General features: G+C 47.6%; 1 protein-coding gene and 1 long non-coding RNA gene across 5 annotated transcripts; one reads left to right on the top strand and one right to left on the bottom strand.

Moving 5' to 3' along the window:
• The first annotated feature begins 70 nt into the window (after positions 1 to 70).
• On the top strand, positions 71 to 7558 carry LOC136494513 (uncharacterized). Of its 2 annotated transcripts, none has more exons than XR_010768619.1 (3): positions 71 to 418; positions 6622 to 6750; positions 6907 to 7558. It is a non-coding gene; the product is annotated as an uncharacterized lncRNA (long non-coding RNA). The 2 variants fall into 2 exon arrangements; XR_010768618.1 differs by having other exon boundaries at positions 6622 to 7069; positions 7147 to 7558.
• Positions 1544 to 6133, bottom strand: LOC136493288 (putative wall-associated receptor kinase-like 16). 3 transcript variants are annotated; one of them, XM_066489353.1, is made up of 5 exons: positions 5911 to 6133; positions 4888 to 5044; positions 3300 to 4242; positions 3007 to 3153; positions 1544 to 2925 (listed from the first exon to the last, which is right to left on the bottom strand). In XM_066489353.1, exons 2-5 carry the CDS (start codon positions 4915 to 4917, stop codon positions 1733 to 1735), a joined length of 2313 nt encoding a protein of 770 aa, XP_066345450.1. In that variant the 5' UTR covers positions 4918 to 5044; positions 5911 to 6133; the 3' UTR covers positions 1544 to 1732. The 3 variants fall into 3 exon arrangements, with proteins under 3 accessions (XP_066345450.1, XP_066345448.1, XP_066345451.1); XM_066489351.1 differs by having other exon boundaries at positions 1546 to 2934; positions 5911 to 6127; XM_066489354.1 differs by lacking the exon at positions 4888 to 5044 and having other exon boundaries at positions 1547 to 2934; positions 5911 to 6125.
• Positions 7559 to 15212: the final 7654 nt, after the last annotated feature.

The following is a 15212-nucleotide window of genomic DNA, read 5'->3' as shown; positions in this document are numbered from 1 at the left end:
TGCCGCCGGGACGCTCTTATCAGTTTGGACTAACGGCCCTTTGGCAGCCTATCGCACAATTGCTCTGCCCTCCGCAACGTCTCCTTGCTCTGCGCCGCCACCACCGTCGGGTCGTTCCTCTGGGGCGACCGTTTGGTTGTCCGAACCGCCGTCCGTGTGAGGGAGCAGGAGGTCAGGACGACATGTGCTACTGCCTGCTGCTTGCGAGTTGCGATGGCTGAGCCGTTGAGGTGCGCTTTGCGCTATCTCCTGCCTACACCGTTCTGCTAGAGGAATGGGAGGGCCGGGAGTTAGAGGCAAAGGTCGGAGGCGATGAGCAGCTGCTGCTCGGTGTTTCCTGGAGAGCGGCGGCCACGAACAGAAGAGGTTGAGAGGAGAGGTGCTAGGCCAGAGAGTGGAGGGAGCCTATTTAACTAAGGTATGGCCTCCAACTCATCTAAACTAAGGTATACCCGATATTAATCCAAATGAGGTGTCCTAATTATGAACAAGTGATCCGGTTTTAAGCACTAAGATTTAACATTTGGTAGCCAGAGCTGGGCTAGTTCAAGTGGCCCTGATTAAGTTTGCTAAGCCTTGGGTGGACCTAAATTAAGATCTAATTAGTGCCACTCCAAGTCTCTGGTATGTTTAAGTTTTGGCTTAAGGCATACTTGTTGGCTTTTGATTGTGTTTAAGTACTAATTGTTCATGTTTTAGTCTAACTGTGCCACTGTTTAGCCCTAATACCCAGATTAGTAACTAAGTCAATTAGCTTTGGGCCTAATTCACGTTGTGTTAGTCAAATTAGGGCTAAGGGTTAGCCAAGGTTAATTGCCAACTCCTTTTAATTGACTCGGATTAGACATGACAACACCTAATGAGGGACTAGGCTTTCAGTTTTAAGCATGTAGAAGGAGGGGAAAAGGCGAACTGCAAACTGTAAGATCAAATTCCCTAAATTTCGAGAACCTTGGATCTCGAATTTCTTTTTTCCCCAAAATTTCCAAACCCTAAGTCAAATTCCCAAATTTGTGAATCCTAACCCTAAGTGAAAGGCAGTCTTGGTGTCCACCCTGTGTGCGGCGTCGCCGCGAGAAGTAGAGCTTGGCTGTGGCTTTGCGCATGGCCGTAGCTGACCCCGTCGTGTCGCACCGCGTGACATTTACTTGGATGAGAACTCGGGACAGTCGGCATGCCACATGGGCGGTTTAATGCAATTTCTAAGATTTGGGCCTCATATAGTACAATTAGCAAGTTTATGGTGGTAAAATGTATTTTAAGGGTACCGGGACCGAAATGAGAATGAGGGACAAGTTTAAGGTCCGTTGATGAGACGTACTCCCCATGTTATTGCCGGTACATAACACCGGCATTAATTACTACAATCACATAACAATCATTAATACACACCTAGGTACTTAAGATGTTGAATGTATTTTCTACATTGAATAATTCTATGTATAGTAGTATTGTTTATAAAAAACATAATATGCTACAAATTAAATTACGAGTATTGACATATGATAATGTTTCAGACGTATAAACTTATCTAAAGAAACAACTTATAAAATTTATTGTCATGGAGTATTATATGTTGCAGAGGTGCTGGGCACATATACATACTTGAATGGGTAAAGATAGGCAGAGCTTTGTGTCTGTAACATTATATACACATTAGATAGTACAACAACTAGCTCGCAGATGTCCCAGAAGTAGAAGTTTCAATGGAATTCACCACAACATATGCTATTCACCTAGCATAGTATGAACTTCTTGGGTTCATGGGCAGGTTCTCACCTTCTTGTGTAGGATACCCAGTTGTACTGGCTTCTATTTCAAAGCTAGCAGTCGATGTTCCACCAAGAAGAAGGTTTTGAGTCTCTATCATCTCTGCATCAATCTGTACCCAAGGATGCAGTGAAAGCTTCCTCAATTTATCGAGCTCATCGGCGATCTCCTTCATTGATGGTCTGTTGCTGCCACACATGTCCAGGCATTGCTTGGCTAGCTCTGCAAGCCCTCTGATCAATTCATTGCTCTCTTGTCCCTTCACGTGGCTCGGCAAGATCGCATCAAGATTGTTCTCCTTCATAGCGGATAAGAAATTTGACGACAAACTTCTTTGCATCTCAGGTCCATCCAACTTGAGAGGCTCTTGGCCAGTGAGGACCTCAAGAAGGATAACACCAAAGCTGTAGACGTCACTTTTCTCTGTCAGTTGGCATGTTTGCATGTATTCAGGGTCGAGGTATCCACAAGTACCTTGAACCATTGTGACATATTGCTCTTTGTCGGATGGGGCTAGTATGGAGGCTCCAAAATCTGACACTTTCGCCATGTAGTTACCATCAAGTAGGATGTTGGCACTCTTCACATCACCATGGATGATTGGAGGAGATGCATACGAGTGTAGGAAATTGAGTCCTTCGGCTGCTTCATGAACAATCCTTAACAGGGTGCTGAAAGATATTTGCAGTGCTTGGTTCTTCCCATGGATAAGCTCGAATAGTGTGCCATTAGGGATGAACTCGTAGACTAACATCGGAACTTCCACCTCAAGGCAACAACCCACGAGTTTGACAATGTTCTTGTGATTGATTTGGGACAGTATTAGCATTTCTTGACCAAATTCCTTCTTTTGCCTTTCGTCGATCAGTGCACATCTCTTAATTGCAACCTGCATGTTGTTCTTAACTATCCCTTTGTAGACTGTCCCATGGCCTCCCTTTCCAATTACTCTGCTCTTATCGTAGTTGTCTGTGCCTTGTATAAGTTCAGCTTCACTAAATACAATGAAAGCAAGACCCTTTTCTGATCTCATCCTCTCAAACAAGAGCACGCCTCCATGCTGTCGAAAATGTTCTTGTTTAACTTGGTTCAGTTTTCTCTTTTGAAGAATCATGTATCCAAAGAAGGAGAAAATCACGAGAACAAGAAAGCCAACTGTAACTCCTGCATAACAGCATCAGATAAGAGCGTTGTCTTGTTAGAAAACTTCCATTTGATGCTAGCTGAGGGCCTTACCTATGATGAGGCCAGTATCAGGGTCACATGTTTTGTTTTGCTCAGAAAACTTCCTTCCCGCTCGACACGAACACCGGTATCCTCCTATTGTGTTGTGGCAGATGCTGCCTGAGGGGCATGACGATACGTCTCTACATTCATTGTAATCTGCAGAAAGTGGCAAGAACTAAGTGCGATAGTACACAATTGATAGATAGAGAGGCTACAGAGCTAAGTCATTGGATGAGATATGGAAGATATTATGCACGCACACTTGACTACTTGAACATTTTAGAACGAAGTCAAATTCGTACCTTTGCATCCATCTGGGAGATATGGGTTGCCGTCATACCCTTTGGAGCAGTTGCACAGGTACCCTGGCCCGTTGGGGGATTCCACGCACTCGCCGTGGGTGCTGAGACACGCGTAAGTGCCTGTCTCATTCCTTTTGGCGACCTCACACGACGTCGTCCCATCTCTTATAGCCCAGTCAATCACCAAGGGTGCTCGCCCGACGTTGGTGTCGTTGAACTTGGTCGTGGTGATGTATAATGTGCTGAAGTTGAACGCCTCCGCCTCCATCAGCACGCCGTAGCTACATCGGCTGAAACTCCAGATTTGGCTTGTGTTGAAACGGCTGTCGAAGCCGACTTCGTAATAGGCCATCCCCCTGGGTATCGCCGTCTGGCAGCAGCCCATGCCGGAGCAGGAACCATCTACCAAGTCTGACAGATTGCTGCACGTTGAGACGCAGCCGCTCTGGTAGCCTGTGCCGTTGCTGTTGGAGATGTAGGCAAGGGTGTTGCATCCGATGACAGTGAACTTGTTGTGGATGTCAGAGAACCGATAGGGAGAATCAATAGTGTTGATAGACCATTGATTACCCTCCATGAGACCAGAAGAGTTGTAACAGGATGTTGAGATGGGATTGAGCACCCGGATTGTGCCATGAATCAAGGAAATATTGAGCAGCTCGGCGTCACCGATGAATGGCTTCGGGATGCCATCTTGTACCTTGTCACAGCTGATGTTGAAGCCTGGTGACAGGGAGCAGTTATCACCTATGCCGAATGGGTAATGGATGTCAACACTACCACACTGCCGTTGGCATTGAGAGATAGGAACCGCAAGAGCAGGGGCGTTCTTTGCCGCCAACAGAAGCAGAAGACAAACTAGTCCAAGCTGTACACACCGCACTTCCATACTCCTTGGTGGATAATTAGAAAGTAGAAGAAACCATGATATTGCAACGATCACCTAAATCAGTGAGAGTCAATATATGTACAACTAAATTGTGCTTTGTGTACTCCTACATGTCAAGAAATCCCAACATACAGAATTGAATAGAATCATTGATTGTGTTGCCGAGTCTCGTGTGGGATGGATTGTATAGAATTACAGTACATTGGTTAGGAGGCAAAAAGTCTCCTTGAGATAAGACAAGTCAGGATTACACGATCCTAATCTACCATATCTGAGATATCCCAATGTACTCTAAGACTATATTCATACAATCATACACGTGCTGTATTAAAGAGAAACAGAAGACAATAACCGAAAATGTACAACGTTTGGGTTAATGATGTGCCAAATAAGTTTTAGATCTGGCTTCCCCTGATCCGAGGAAGGTTGGGTAAGCACAGTTATTACAAGTGCACAAGACAATCCTAGTGATGTACATCAGCTGATTCTTCCCTTGAGTCAAATCTTAAAATATTTCTAGATATATCAGCTCTTCCATGTGGATTAGGGAATTGCGCTCAAGTGAATGCCTACAGAAAAGCTAAAACAATATTGTTTAAAGCTGATTTTGCAGACAGTGCCTTGCAAGGGGTGAGCATAAGTAGTGAAAGACTGTTAGGAATAGATGAGCTAGTGATCGTTAGCAGTTGTCACCAATACCGAACGGGTAATGGATGTCAACGCCTCCATACTGTCTTTGGCATTCAGGGCTAGGAACCGGAACAGCAGGGGCGTCCTGTGCCGCCAACAGAAGCAGAAGACAGACAAGGCCACGCTGTACAGGCCGCGCTTCCATACTCCTTGGCCAGATATATAACTAGAAAGTAGAAACCATGATATTGCAACGGTCAGCTAAATCGTGAAGGGTGAGCTATAAAGTTCTGTTCTGTGCACTTCTAAAAATCCCAACCCGTGCGCTGTGGAAAGAACCAAAATATAACTGAAGTGTTCTTTTGTGTTAATGATGTACCCAAATAATATCTTGATTCTTGAAGTCGAAGATATGAATTCCTCTGATCCGAGGAAGGTTAGGATGTTAGGTAAACACAAGAGAGTCACGTCAAATCTGCTGTGTATATAAGCTGATTCTCCCCTTAAGATCTTACTCTCTCTATCGACAAAAGAATGCAACTATGAGATTTGTACAAGTCAAACTAGCTTAACTTTGATCAAGTTTATAGTGAATAGTAACAACATTTATGTCTCCAACTAGGTTTACTATATATATTTCATAATTAATTTAATGATATTTAACTTTGATCAAACTTCAAATCCTTTGACTCCTCAAAAAACGAGAATTGCATCTTTTGTGAATGAAGGGAGTATAACATTTCCTACACATATCGTTCAGGACTTTCTGGCGGATGAGGGACTCACTCAAGCGAATGCCTACAGAAAATCTGAAACAATCTTGTTTAAAACTGATTTTTTCCAAACAGTGTCTTTGCAAGGGGCGTAAGTTACGTCTGAAGACAGCATAGACAGTGCAAGGCTGCTAGGAACATATGAGTATTCGTCTGTCTTGCGTAGTGTTGACATCCAACCAAACAATGAAACATCTCAAAAAATGAAGCATGAACACCTTCAATCATGCAGATAATAAAAGAAGCTATTATAGGGAATAGGGAATGGGGATGATAAACAAAAGTGGGGATTTCAGATTTCCTCGAATAGAAAGCATACCTTTGGATATTTAGTTGAGAGCTCTGGCCTGCCCCTGGACGCCTGTAGCACTCTGACCTATCACCTATGGAGAATGCTTCAGTTATTTGTTCTGGTAACAAGCGAACAACCCCCTGTGGGTGGCCCTGTCTGTGTGTTGGAGTATATAAGAAGTTAAGAACACATCTTGCGTAATGTAACCTAGAGTCGTAGGGAACGAGTCTAGACACAATAGAGATGAGAGACTGAGTCTTGCTAGAAAATCTTGAAACTTTGTGTTTTGCTGACAGCCACAACAACCATTGGGAGAGAACAAATCAGCGGACAATGACATAGTTTACTTTCAAATGAATCCTGTGGTGGAAACAAAGGTTGGGAAGGATAGCAAATAATGCTCAACAATTTCGGCTCTCATTTTGTGTTGACCTTAAAAACAAAGCCAATGTTTTATCCTGTTCTTTTCTTTGTGTATATATTGGAGTAGTAGTTGTGCATGGTTCTTGAACATTCAGGTCCTGCCCACCAGGTGTTGATGCAAAATCCAGTAAGGTTAGGTACTAGGCTCCTCTTTAGAACATGTAATTTCGAATCAAATTTTGCAAGAGTTATAAGAAAGAACTGACGCTTCAAAGGAGCTTAACATATCACATACCTTTTGCTTCAGCTAGATAATCCATTTTCCTGGTTAGTTTGTGAAAAAAAAATCTTATCATAGTTTACTTGAAGTTGCAGGTTTAAAACTACAATTGACGTTGGAATACGCACTAACGGTGACAGCGCTTGAACATGGAAACGGTCGCCAGTCGCCATACAAAGCACTGTTGCTGTGTGTGGCCAAACAGCCGAGTTGACTTCGCATGCGTGAGTTGGTATCGCAGTTTTCTTTTCCGCCCCACATGGTGTTCGTTGATCAAATACATATGCTTCCAGCGCCGATCTCACTCACCGGACATGGTGACATCACCTTGTGTTGTTATCGGTGATGACGACTAGTAACAAGTAAAATACTCTTGGCAGACTAGTAGCAAATGTGTGGCCATGGCGCAGTTAGTCGGCAAGCCAGGGTCGGCAAATCGCGCACTCTCGCCGAACAGAACAGGCACGATTGCACGAACGCCCCACAAGCTTTTGACAGCATCAGTTGTGTCGGATGGGCCTCCCCCGGGCTGGACGACTCACGGTATCTCCTCACTCCTAGAGTTCATGACTGAACTGTGCAATCTTTGGCAGGGCAGGCAACCATTTGCTTTGTTGCAGAATCAAGATTCTAGGGAGCCATGAAAAGGGCTACAGAAAGTTAGGCGTAGCTGTTTCAGACTTCCACACTGTTTTGACATTGGGGACTAGGAACCGGAAAAGCAGGGGCGCCCTGTGCCGCACACAGAAGCAGAAGACCAAGGCCAAGCTATACAGCAAGCGTACTTCCATACACCTTGGTTGGACAACTACAAAATAAAGTAGAAATCGTGGATTTTTTTTCCAAAAAAAGAGTAGAAACCATGGTATTACAATGGTCAGCTAAATTGGGGGACTCAAAATATGTTATTTACGCCTAAGTTATGATTTGTGTACGTACACCAAACTTGTTTTGAATTTTTGCTAGCAGTTGCTTATGATCAGCCTGACTGCATGAGGCCGGAACTTACAATAAATCAATAATAGCTGGTTGAGTGTACAACTCGTGCAGAAGGCATAAATAAGACAATTATTTTTTCTAAAGAAAACACTAACGGGCACCCCTAAATAGTTTGGTGAACTATGTTCATGCATGCGGCGTACGAAGGAAAACAACTATAACTGAAAAGGTATGTTTGGGTTAATGTTATGTCCAGATAATATGTCGAAGTTGAAGACATGGGGACCAGGCCCTGAGACTAAAGGGGCTCAAGGCTATGTCGCTGCATCTGGCACAGCAAAATTCAATGATGATTTAGGGGTCTTGCCGACGGATATTGAGATGGGACTATATCCATTTGAGCTTAACAAACAATTTTTCCACTCCGGATGGAAGTGTTATGTCTTCCTAATAAAGTACTATCGGGCTACCGACAAACCGAATGTTAGGCTTCGATAAGCTTACATTCCAAAATCAGTCATGTGCATAATTTATCCATGCCCATCTGTTGTAGAGGTCATAGGAAGCGTCTTTTCCAAGTTAATCATAATTTCTAAGCACATTAAAAATAAACATTAGGTAGTAATAAATTTTTACTTATATTATTATACAAACATAGGAACGAGCTCACCTTGTTTTTAACTTTTATGATCATATCCTAAGGTTACATGTCATCATCAATGGTCCATGGTTATGGTTACGTAATGCATCCACTACTTTCTTGTAGAAATTTCATATTGCACATTTGTAGTTAATGCCAAAGGATAACATCGGGAAGAAAGGTGACTTCTATTATCACCTTAAAAGAGTCCATGCTTATTATTATTCATGAGGAGGATACATGCACCCCTTTATTGGGTTTGTATTATGAAACTATAAGAACACAACACCCAATCATAATACATACAACATGGATATGTTCTGCCAACAATCTATCGTGGTACACGTGAGGACAAAATATACTCTTGCTCTAGGCTGTATTGCCGTGAGCCATGATGACTAGCAGCCACCGGAATAGCACAACTAATCCTATTTATTCTCTCTGCTTCACGACGACGATGGGTCACTTCATTGCCCTTCCTTGCCCTTGGAGCAACATCTTGATGGCACCTCAACATTTGCAGCCTCATCTCCACGTCCTTCATGGTAGGTCTCTCCTCCCTTGTTAGACTTAGGCACTCCTCTGCCAGCTCAGCCATGCTTAGAATCGCTTCCTTACTTGCTTCCCCTATAATTTCAGCGTCAACTACCTCTTCAAGTGGCCTCGTCTCCATATCCCAAAAGAAATAACTTGACAAGTTTATCTTATCACCGTTCTCATTCTCAATGATTGGTTTCTTCCTTGTCAATAACTCGAGAAGTATCACACCAAAACTGTAAACATCACTCTTCTCGTTAAGTTGGCCTGTGTGGAAGTATTCTGGATCCAAATACCCAAATGTGCCCTGCACAGCAGTGACCAAATGTGTCTGGTCAATTGGTATAGACCTTGATGCGCCAAAATCCGAAACTTTTGCTGTGTAACTATCATTCATAAGTATGTTCATGCACTTGACATCTCTGTGAAGAATGGACACAGATGCTGCTGAGTGTAGATATGTTAGCGCGCCTGCAGCTTCAACTGCAATCCTTAGGCGTTCCTCCCAAGGCAAAGGTAGCAAGATTCCATTTTGCTTACAGTGCAAGAGATCATACAATGTGCCATTGGAGATGAACTCATAGACAAGTAGAGGGACTTCAGTCTCGAGGCAGCATCCATGGAGCTTCACCACATTCCGGTGGTTGATCTGTGACAGTATGGCCACCTCATTGATAAACTGCTCAATTTCGATGCTTTCTACAAGTTTTGATTTCTTAATTGCCACAACACGTTGGTCAGTCAATATTCCCTTATAGACCGTGCCATGACCACCGCGGCCGACCACACGTGTATGGTCAAAGTTGTTGGTGGCCTTCTCTAGGTCATCCAGAGAGAATATCTTCATGCCATCACCAGCATTATGGGTTGACGAGAACAGTTGTTCTAGAAGAATGCCTTTGTTCTTGTGAAAATACTTCTTTCTAAGCTTTTTTTGAACGATTCTCTGCCACCACCGTGTAAGAATGGCAACAACTACGGCAAGAAATAGAATGACACTGGCACTACTTAATGCAAGACCTGCATTGGGTGAACAATCCTTTTTAAATTCTTGAGATACAAAATCAATATTTCAACTGAGTTTGAGACACAATAATAGTTGCATATGAAAGTGATAAAATCAAATTGTCTAGTTACCGATTATTAGGTTAATATTAGGGCCACAACTATTGCTTTGCTCAGAAAACTTCAGTCCTACTCGACACGAACATCGATATCCTCCTAGTGTGTTGTGGCAGATGCCACCCGAAGGGCATGGGCCGTATTTACATTCATCAACGTCTGCAGTAAGAAGAACAAAAGTCAAAATGATAAGCACAGAGTTTAGAGACTAAATATTGTACAAATATACCGTAAAATTTTGGCACAATTATTACCATGGCATCCGTCTGGAAGGTATGGGTTGCCTTCGTACCCTTTAGTGCAGTTGCATAGGTACCCTGGCCCATTCGATGAATCCACGCACTCGCTGTTGCTGCTGACGCATGCATAAGAGCCCGTCTCGTTCTCTTCAGCGACCTCACACGACATCTTCCTCTCCCTTATCGCCCAGTCCATCACCACGGGTGCTCGTCCCATGTTTGTGTCGTTGAACTTGGTCGTGGTGATGTATAATGTGCTGAAGTTCAACGCCTTCGCCTCCATCAGCACGGCGTAGCTGCATCGGCTGAACCTCCAGATTTGGCTTGTGTTGAAACGGCTATCGAAGCCGACTCTGTAATAGCCCATCGCCCTGGTTATCGCTGTCTGGCAGCAGCCCTGGCCGGAGCAGGAACCGTCTACCAAGTCTGACACATTGCCGCACGTCGAGACGCAGCCGCTCTGGTAGCCTGTGCCGCTGCTGTCGGAGATGTAGGCAAGGGTGTTGCATCCAATGACAGTGAACTTGTTGTGGACGTCAGAGAACCGATAGGAACTAGAACTTGCGTTGATACCCCTTTGAAAATTCTCTATGAGACCGGAAGAGTTGTAGCAGGATATTGAGATCCTGTTCATCATCCGGAGCGTGCCATGAATCAAGGAAATGTTGAGCACCTCAAATTCATCACCAGTGAGGTATGGCTTGTAGACGCCATCCTGAAGAACATCCAGGCAGCTGACGTTGAAGCCTCGTGCACGCGAGCAGTTGTCACCGATGCCGAACGGGTAAGGGATGTCCACGCCTCCACACTGCCTTTGGCATCCAGGGCTAGGAACCGAAACAGCAGGGGCGTCCTGTGCCGCCAACAGAAGCAGAAGACAGAAAAGGCCAAGCTGTACAGGCCGCACTTCCATACTCCTTGGCCGGATATACAACTAGAAAGTAGAAGAGGTCAGCTAAATCGGTGAACCATAAATTTATGTTCTGTGCACTTCTAAAAAATCCCAACCCGTGCGCTGTGAGAAGAACCAAAACATAACTGAAGTGTTCTTTTGTGTTAATGATGTTGTAGAGAATAAGAGTAGGAGCCAACAAGAATGATTCATTGACTGGTGTGGCTCATATACGAGTTTACAGAATGAAGGAACGGCTGACCACGCAGGGCGCCGGGACCTTCGGATCGTGGTGACCGTGGTCACCGTATACATGCAGATCGTGTGCCAGTATATCTATACAGTCTTCAACACCCCCCCCCCCCGCAGTCTAATGGATTGTATTTACAACACATAGACTGGAACGAAAAGCTTGAAATGTCGATGTAAGAAGACCTTTTGTGAGCACATCTGCATATTGTTCGGCGGTAGGGACATGTAGAACTCGTATCTCGCCAGCCTGCACGCGTTCGCGGACAAAATGTATGTCGAGCTCAATGTGCTTGGTTCGTTTGTGGTGCACTGGATTGGCCGACATGTATACCGCCGAAATATTGTCGCAGAATGCAAGAGTGGCTTTGTTGATGCTGCAATGAAGTTCGCCGAGAAGCTGCCGAAGCCAAATGCATTCAGCGGCGGCGTTCGTGAGGGCACGGTATTCCGCCTCAGCGCTTGAACGGGACACCGTGGCCTGCCTCTTCGAGGACCAGGAGACGAGCGCGTCCCCGAGAAACACATAGAAGCCTGAAGTTGAACGCCGTGTCGCGGGACAGCCCGCCCAGTCCGCGTCGGAGTAGGCGGTAATGTTGAAGTCGGTGGAGGCGCACAGGAGCAGCCCGTGCGACGTCGTGCCGCGGACATAGCGGAGAATGCGCTTGAGAAGCGCAAGGTGTGGCTCGCGTGGATCATGCATGTGCAAGCATACCTGCTGAACGGCGAAGGCAATATCCGGACGCATCACGGTCAAGTATTGCAGGGCCCGACGAGTTGGCGATAGCTTGTGGCGTCAGCAACAGCAGGGCCAGTGGCATCAAGTTTGCCCTTGGCATCGATGGGTGTGGCCGCTGCCTTGCAGGAAGCCATGCCAGCGTGCTCCAGAACGTCGTTGGCGTAGCGTGCTTGAGAGAGATAGAATCCTTCCTTGGACCGTCGTACGTCGATGCCGAGGAAGAAGCGCAGATCGCCCATGTCCTTGACGGCGAACTCGGCGCACGGCTTGTTGACGATGTTCTGGATGAGGGCCGCAGAGGAACCGGTGATGACGATGTCGTCGACGTACAGGAGGAGGTAGACGAGGTCGTGGCCGCGCCGCAGCGTGAACAACGACGAGTCGGAGCGAGTCGCAGTGAAGCCGAGAGTCCGGATGAATGCGGTGAACCGCTCAAACCAGGCTCGGGGTGCTTGACGAAGGCCGTAGAGAGACCTGTCCAAGAGACAAACTGCATCGGGCCGGTCAGGATCGACAAATCCCGTCGACTGCTAACAAAACACCTGCTCCTTCAGATGGCCGTGGAGGAAGGCATTGGACACGTCGAGTTGTGTCGTTGGCCAGTTCCTAGAGGCCGCGATGGCGAGCACTGTGCGAATTGTCGCCGGCTTGACGACGGGAGTGAAGGTCTCGCCGAAGTCGACGCCCGCACGCTGGGTGAAGCCACGGACCACCCACCGGGCCTTATAGCGCTCAAGAGTGCCGGCCGGGTTGAGTTTATGCCGGAAGACCCATTTGCCAGTCACGATGTGTGCGCCGAGGGGTCGATCGACCAGACGCCAAGTCCGGTTTTTCTGAAGAGCCTCAAACTCAGCGGCCATGGCTGAATGCCAGTTCGGGTCTTTCAGAGCGCCATGAACGGACTTGGGGATCGGTGATGGAGCGCTGGAAGGCGTGGGAGCCGTGAGGTTCATAGCATAGCGAGGATTGGGTTTGAATGTGCCGACTCGGGATCGAGTAACCATGTGATGGCCCTGCCCGGCAATGGGCGCTTGGGTATGTGGGGCAGGTGGAGTTGGCGAGGAGGATGGAGCAGTGGCCGGTGGTGCTGATCCGATTTCGGCGCTAGGTGGGGCAGAGGGAGCGGGCGCAGGTGATGGAGCAGCTGCATGCGAACTGGATGCGGGTGGTGGGGAAGGATGCAGCGCTAACTGCCGAGCTGCGTGATCTGGATGTGGAGGCAGGAGTTGCTGAATGAAAACAGGCGAGGAGTCGAAGTCCGGTACTGTAGCCGGTCTCGCTGGTGCCGGTTTTGCCTGAAACTCGTCAGAGAGAAATGGAAAGACAGCTTTGTTGAAGACAACATGTCTGGAGGTGATGACACGCTGGCTATGGAGATCGAGGCAGCGGTAACCTCGATGATCGGCTGGGTACCCGAGGAGAGCACAGGGGGTAGAACGAGGGCTGAGCTTGTGAGATGTAGTGGCTGTTTGATTAGGATAGCACAGGCAGCCAAATACTCGAAGATGACTGAAATCTGGTTCAGTGCCGAGCAAACGCTGATGAGGTGTGATTGAACCACTGGACTGACATGGCCTGCGATTAATAAGATGAGTGGCAGTGTGTAGAGCTTCCACCCAGTAGGTTCCGGGCATGCCAGCATGAATAAGAAGACTGCGGACGCAGTCGTTGATGGTTCGAATGATCCGCTCGGCCTTTCCGTTTTGCGAGGAGGTGTACGGACAAGAGAGGCGAAACATGGTGCCGTGGGCAGCAAGATGGGTGCGCATGGCCAAGTTATCGAATTCACGGCCATTGTCAGTTTGGAGGGCGAGCAGTGGCATCTGAAACTGAGTGCGCACATATGCGTGGAAGGCAACAATGCAGGAGTAAACCTCAGATTTCGCACGCAATGGGAAAGTCCACACATAGTGGGAATAATCATCGATTAAAACCAAATAGTATTTGAATCCAGAAAAACTTGACAATGGAGATGTCCATACATCAGCATGTATTATTTGGAAAGGAACATAAGAAACTGAATTCGAATTGGAAAATGGCAGCCGGACATGCTTTCCTAGCTGACATGCTTCACAAGTGGTATGCTGGGACTTGCTGAACTGAAGATCAAGACTGGCCAATGTCTTGTGGAAGCTGCGACGCCCGGGATGACCTAAGCGCTGGTGCCACAGATCCATGGTGGGTGCAGTGGTCACAAGAGCTTGAGGTTGAGCCGGCGTCAAGGGGTAAAGCTCGCCAGTGCTGTTACATCGGAGAATCTCCGCCCGCGTGAGGAGATCCTTAACAGAGAAACCAAGGGGATCAAACTCGACAGAAACATTATTATCGCGAGTAAGAGAGCGGACGGAGATCAAATTTTTAACAAGCGATGGTGAAATCAGAATGTTGTTGAGGTGGAGTGGAGAGGTTGCGGTGGAGATGTGGGCACGGCCACGCTGAGTGACCGGGAGTGATGCACCGTTGCCGACAGTGATGGGTATAGGGGAATAGACTGGTGTAATGGAGGAGAGATTACCGGTGCTGGAAGACATGTGAGACGAGGCTCCCATGTCAAAGTACCACTCCGCGCTCTGGGGCTGCTGAGCGCCAGAGTTCACCAGGGCCGAGAGCATGGCCTGGTGGTTCCATACGTCGTGTGGTGTAGAGCTGGACGCGGCGCCGATGTGATGACTGGAGCCGGGCGGTGGAGCAGCGAAGTACGCCTGATTGGCCTGGATGCCAGGCCGGGGACCGAGAACGCCGGAGGCCGGGGGACGGAACGACATTTGCCTTGCCTGTACCATACCGGTCCACGGGTTCACCCCGGTCTGCCAGGCCGGAGGACGGGGTCCGCCGTAGTTGTTCCCGCCGCGACCACGGCCGCGCTTCTTGCCACCACGATTGTTGTCGTTGCGTGGCGGTGCGCCGGAGCCGTTGGGGGCAGTCCACGAACCAGAGTTGGATCCGGAATTGCCGAACCCGCCGTCGCCCGCGCCTGGTGCTGGTGGACGAGGAGCAGTGCCGTGGCCGTCGCCGGTGCCGGATCCGCCCGATCCGGAGCCGCTGGATGTCAGGAGGGCATGTTGCGCGTCGGTCTTGGCATGTTCGGCGTCGTACTTTTCCTCCAGCAGGAGATATGAGCGCGCAGAAAGGAAGGTGTGTGGAGGCTGCCTGGAGGTTATCGCCGGCACAGCATGGCGATATTTGGAGGAGAGGCCACGAAGCATATTGAGTACCTGAGAGGTTTCACGAACGGGCTGACCGACGTCGCGCAAGGCGTCAGCGAGGCGCTTGAGTTTGCCGGTGTAGGTGGCGATATCCATGTCACCCTGGACAAGGGATCGGAACTC

Source organism: Miscanthus floridulus, chromosome 11, assembly GCF_019320115.1.
Source record: "Miscanthus floridulus cultivar M001 chromosome 11, ASM1932011v1, whole genome shotgun sequence".
Lineage (NCBI taxonomy): Eukaryota > Viridiplantae > Streptophyta > Magnoliopsida > Poales > Poaceae > Miscanthus > Miscanthus floridulus.
Note: the sequence above shows the minus strand (reverse complement) of the source record. Positions and strands in the feature narration are given on the sequence as shown.

Coding starts and splice junctions, on each gene's coding strand:
- LOC136493288 (XM_066489351.1), bottom strand. CDS start 4,917: ATGGAGGCGTTGACATCCATTACCCGTTCG. Junction 4,243..4,887: donor TGACATCCATTACCCGTTCG/GTATTGGTGACA, acceptor TCACTGATTTAG/GTGATCGTTGCAATATCATG. Junction 2,935..3,006: donor TGATACTGGCCTCATCATAG/GTAAGGCCCTCA, acceptor GCTGTTATGCAG/GAGTTACAGTTGGCTTTCTT.